This window comes from Chrysochloris asiatica, unplaced genomic scaffold (assembly GCF_000296735.1).
Source record: "Chrysochloris asiatica unplaced genomic scaffold, ChrAsi1.0 scaffold00214, whole genome shotgun sequence".
NCBI classification, from domain to species: domain Eukaryota; kingdom Metazoa; phylum Chordata; class Mammalia; order Afrosoricida; family Chrysochloridae; genus Chrysochloris; species Chrysochloris asiatica.
The window spans coordinates 4,557,848-4,563,174 of record NW_006408732.1 but is presented as its reverse complement, the minus strand read 5'-3'; the positions used below and the strand labels follow the sequence as shown (position 1 = coordinate 4,563,174).

At 39.3% G+C, this 5,327-nt stretch overlaps 1 protein-coding gene across 1 annotated transcript in view; it reads left to right on the top strand.

The window, feature by feature from the left end:
- Positions 1-5,327, top strand: part of LOC102841922 (39S ribosomal protein L1, mitochondrial-like) — a 136,116-nt gene that overhangs the window by 85,815 nt on the left and 44,974 nt on the right. The window contains exon 8 of the mRNA XM_006872902.1: positions 2,487-2,544. Within this exon, the coding sequence (XP_006872964.1) occupies positions 2,487-2,544 (58 nt within the window). The remainder of the gene's footprint in view (positions 1-2,486; positions 2,545-5,327) is intronic.

The following is a 5,327-nucleotide window of genomic DNA, read 5'->3' as shown; positions in this document are numbered from 1 at the left end:
CAGCCAGGTGACATCATTGATGGTGTCAAGTGTGGCGGCGGTAGTGAGGTTGGCCCAGGATCGGACATTGTTTCATTCTGCTGTGCATTGGGTCGCTATGAGTCGGTTCCGACTCGATGGCACCTGACAACAACCCTTGCTATAGAGGAAGGAATGCAAAGGCTTCAGGAAATTGTCATGTTAGAGTGGATTTATCAGGAGAAACGCATACACCCACACATGGAGTGCCCAGAGGACACACCCTTCACCACAACAATGAGAAACAAATTTGTGAAAGGAACCCTAGCATCCTTGAAGACTGCTATGATTGCTAAATTATGTAGACAGGATGTGACAGTGGGAACTGCCCTAACTGAATTCAGACATCTAACCACATGGGGCTAACCCCATGGTGTGGTAGGAGCCCAGTGGCAGCACTTAATCAACAAAGAAAAAGTAGGCGTGGTTACCATAATGGACAGCAGAATCAAAACAGTAGTCAGAATAGTCTCATTCCTGTGGCTTAATGGCATTGGCTAATTAGGCAGGATGTCCTTAGGAGTGACATATTTACTTGATTTGTACAAGAGGAAGAACTCTGGGTCAAGTGAATACCAGTCTAACTTGAATCACCAGAACAGTATGTCATGGCCTCTCAATCAAATCCCAGGCTTGAGCCAGTTTACAGACCTACAATCTCTTGAATGACGGGATGGCTGGGTCCCCTTGAGGAAGGACCCCCACTACGCTGCCAGTGTTAGTCATTCTTCCAGCCTTCTTCAAAGGGATCTATGACCTTTTTATTAGAGAGACTGTTTGTTACGGGAAAGGAAATAATCAGACTTTTGGGGGATTACTGGACACGACTCTGAATTGATACTAATTCCAGGAGACCCAAAACTTCACTGTGGCCCACCTGTTAGAGTGAGGCCATATGGAGGTCAAGTTATTAGTGGAGTCTTAGCACAGGTCTGTCTCACTGTGGGTTCAGTGAGTCCCTGAACTCATCCTGTGGTGATTTCCCCAGTTCCAGAATCTCTGGTAGCGTAGTGGTTACGAATCAGGCTGCGAACCTTAAGGCCAGCGGTTCGAAACTACCAGCCGCTCTGCAGGAGAAAGATGAGGCTTTCTACTCCCGTAAAGATTTACACCCTCGGAAACCCTGTACAGGGTCGCTATGGGTCGGAACCGACTCAACAGCACACAACAGCAACAACAAGAATGCATATTGGAATAGACATACTCAGCAACAGGCAAAACACCCATGTTGTCGTGAAGTGCTATCGAGTTGATTCTGACTCATAGCGGCCCTGTACAGAGTTTCCTAGGAGCAGCTGGTGGGTTTGAACTCCCAACTTTGTGGTTTGCAGTTAAGTACATATCCTAGAGTGCAACATTAGGATCACAATGGATCCCTTAAATGTAGAATAAGGACTGTTATGGTTGTAAAAGCCAAGGGGAAACCATTAGAAATACCTTTACCTAGCAAAGTAGTAAACCAAAAACAGTATCACATTCCTTGGGGAATTGCAGAGATGAGTGCTGCAATCAAGGATTGAAGGATACAGGGCTGGTGATTCTCACCACATCCCCATTTAACTCGCCTATCTGGCCTGTGCAAAAAAACAGATGGATCTTTGAGAATGACAGTGGATTATCGTAAACTTCACCAGGTCATGACTCGAATTGCAGCTGCTGTTCCAGATGTTCCTTTGCTTGAGCAAATTAATATAGCTCCTGGTACCTGGTATACAGTTATTGATCTGGTCAATGCCTTTTTCTTGATTCCAAATTTTAAGGATCATGAGAAGCAGTTTGCTTTCATCTGGCAAGGCCAACAATACATTTTCACAGTCTTACTTCAAGGGTGCATCACCTTTCCTTCACTATGTCATTATTTAGTCCTCAGCGACCTTGATTTCCTTTCCCTGCCCCCAAACATCACACTGGTCCATTGCATTGATGACATTATGCTTATTGTTTCTAGGAAGGCAGAAATATCAATGACTCTAGACTTAATTGGTAGAACATCTGTGTATAGAAAGTGGGAAATTAATCCAACAAAAATTCAGGCATCTTCCACCTCAGTGAAATTTCTAGGTGTTCAGTGGTGGGGGGCATGTAGAGATATTCCTACTAAAGCAAAAGATAAGTTACTGCAACTGGCCCCTCCAACATCTAAAAAGAGGCACAATGCACAGTGGGCCTCTTTGGATGTGCTTCATAACATTTTTTAAAAATGAAACATAACTGTATAAATAAACAAAAGCTACTCTCCTGATATGGCATTGTAGGATAAGCACTGGACATGATCTGTAGTTCAAGTCCTCCAGCTGCTCCTTAAAAACCATGCACTGGGTTGCTATGAGTCGGAAACGACTTGATGGAACTTAACTGCAACAACTGACAATTGAAAATTATAAATGATTGCAAGATATTTGCAATTATATAGTGAATCAATGGGGAAATATTTTATTAAAATTTGATTGACTTACACAAAACTGTAGAAACAGTCCTTTGACAATGCAAGTGAAAATTTAACTTCTAGAATTTCACAAAATGAGAGTAAGAATTTAAGATCATGTCCTAATTATAGGAATGCTTAGTGTGGTAGGGGTGGTGGTTATGTGCTTTGGAGTCAGTTCTGACTCATAGCAACCTTGTACAGGTTTTTCTAAGGCTATAAATCTTTACGGGAGTAGAAAGCCTCATCTTTCTTCCGTAGAATAGCTGGAAATTTCTAGCTGCTGACCTTGAGATTAGCAGCCCAACTCAACCACTATGCTACCAGAGCTCCTTAAGAAAGTTAGATTATATTTAGGTATTACAGAATAAACTCTTCTATGAGAAGAGAGACTGAAGTAATTTTTATGGAAATTGATATTTTGTGTCATCACAAATTCCTTTCACATTAACCATGAGGTTCTCAGAACATGCTTTGTTTTGTCTCACTGATAGGTTCCTGGTGTATAATTATAGGGCAGTTATATTGTTGATGGTTTTCCCTTGTCTTTTATTATAATGTAAACGCTCTTTCTGATATCCTATTAATATGACTTTCTTTTTTTATAGAGGTACACATGATCTCTTATATTTGTAAAATACTAAAACATGCTTCCTTATTTTTTCCGTATCTCTCTTTTTAAAAAGCTTCATGTGAATTGAGTGAAGGATTAAAGACAAGATCATTCCACGAATGATACACTTTGCTTCATTTCAGTGATTGCAGTCCCTCCGTTGCCCTTTTCTCTTGTATTCTCTGTCTTTCTTCTCTTTCCTGTCTCTTTCACCTTTACTGTTGACCACCTCACATATTTAAAAACAAACATGAGAGCTATTTATTCGAAGTTTAATTTGTCAGGAAGATTTGAGGTCAAGGAAAGAAACTCCTCAATAGGAAAAAAATGGCCAGAGCTGCAGGTGATGGTACATTAAAATTCATTTATGAAGAAGAGATGACATGACCTGTAGTGATTATCTTTGCTCTTGAACACTTTAAAAAGCTCTTTTGCATGTCTAATGCGTCATGTCCTTTGATCTTTTGACTGCTACTTCTGTGAAAAATGTTTTGGAATTAATCAATCTGATGTGAGGATAATAAATGTAAACTTGTAATATTATTGCAAGAAGCCCTGTTGGCACTGTGGGCTAAGCATTGAGCTGCTAGCCTGGTCTCAGTATTGGGCTACTTATCACAAGGTCAGTGGTTCAAACCCACCAACTGCTCTACGGGAGAAAGATGAGCTTGGCTGCTCCTGTTATTTACTGTCCCAGAAATCTTATGGATTGCTGTGAGTTGGCTTCACTTGATGGTCTGGAATTTTAATGATATTGTGCCCTGGACCTTTTGAAGGATGCCATCCTCTATGAAATCTACTTAGTTTCAGATAGTATTTTTCTAATTTTAACACATTTATAAGCACTTTGGAGTCCTGGTGTTGCACTGTGAGTTAATGTACTGAACTGCCAGGTCAGTCTGAACCACAAGGTTGTCCATTCAATCTCACCAGCCATTCCTCAGAAAACCCTATACAGGATTGCTATGAGACGGAACTGACTCGATAGCACTTAACAACAATAAGCACTTTATTGTCAAGGCAACAACGTGGTAGAATTTTTCACACTTTTAAAAAGTTACTGGGCCTTCAGAGCAATGATTAGTGAAGGGTTGGTATATTTTCTAACAACTTTTCCTGTTTTTTCATTTAAAATATTTCAAGTCTACATGTATCTAAATGTGATGTTTTTAAAAATGATTTTCTATTACATTTTCTGAAAAAGAAAACAAAAACACAGAATTAGGAAACTTGATGTTTTATCTTTTTGTTTTCATATAACACTGGGGACTCATTTTGTTTATAACTCTTTTCAATAGAAAATATGTAAAGCTAATAATGTTACTCATACAATTTAAAGTAAGAAGATAACAAAATTAATCAGCATATACTTTCTTGGAACTTAGGGCTTAGAGTCTTGGCTCTAATTAACCAGAACTTGAACTCTAGTTCTTTCTCCAAAAAGGGAAAATTGCTGAATAGAGAGAATACTGACACCTGGTTTAGGTAGGAATAACCTAAGGTTTGATTCACGAGTGCCGAAAGTTCAAATGTAAACAAAGTCTAGCTTCTGCAACATAAGGCATACTTTATTATGTCTGGAACATAGTTTCTATCTCTTCTGTTTTCTTGATTTAACTCCCTCTGTAGTACCCTTCTCCCTTCGATTCACTCCAGGGCTTCTTAATTCAGTTTGTCATATCAATTCTAGTGTCTCACAAAATGCACACACATATACATGCTGAATGCCAATCAAAATGACAAAAATGGTTCTTAACTGTGGGGACTTGGTAATGAATAAAACAAAACAGTCAAAACTCTCTATATCCTAGTAAGGAAGATAAATTATATATCAAATAATAGATATTTTAGTTGGGGAAGAGTGCGAGTGGGATAGTGATGTAGATGGGTGAGGTGTTGCTATTTTGGATACCTTGGTCATGCAAAGTTGGAATGAAGTAAGGGAGCAAAAAAAGTTGGAAAAATCGCTCTAAAAGAAGGACCAGTGAGTAAAAAGGCTCTAAGGAAGAAAAGATCTTGAGCTTTTACCAGAATAAGTGATATTTTTCTTTTCTGTGTTTTTTAAAAGACTAATATCCTTAATCACCACTTATCAGCTTGGCATACTGTGGTAGCTTGTGTGTTGCTGTGATTCTGGAAGCTATGCCACTAGCATTTTAAATACCAGCAGGGTTACCCATGATAGATAGGTTTCAGGTGAGCTTCCAGACCAAGACAAGACTAGGAAGAAGGAGAGACAGACTACTTCTGAATGTTTAGTCACTGAAAACA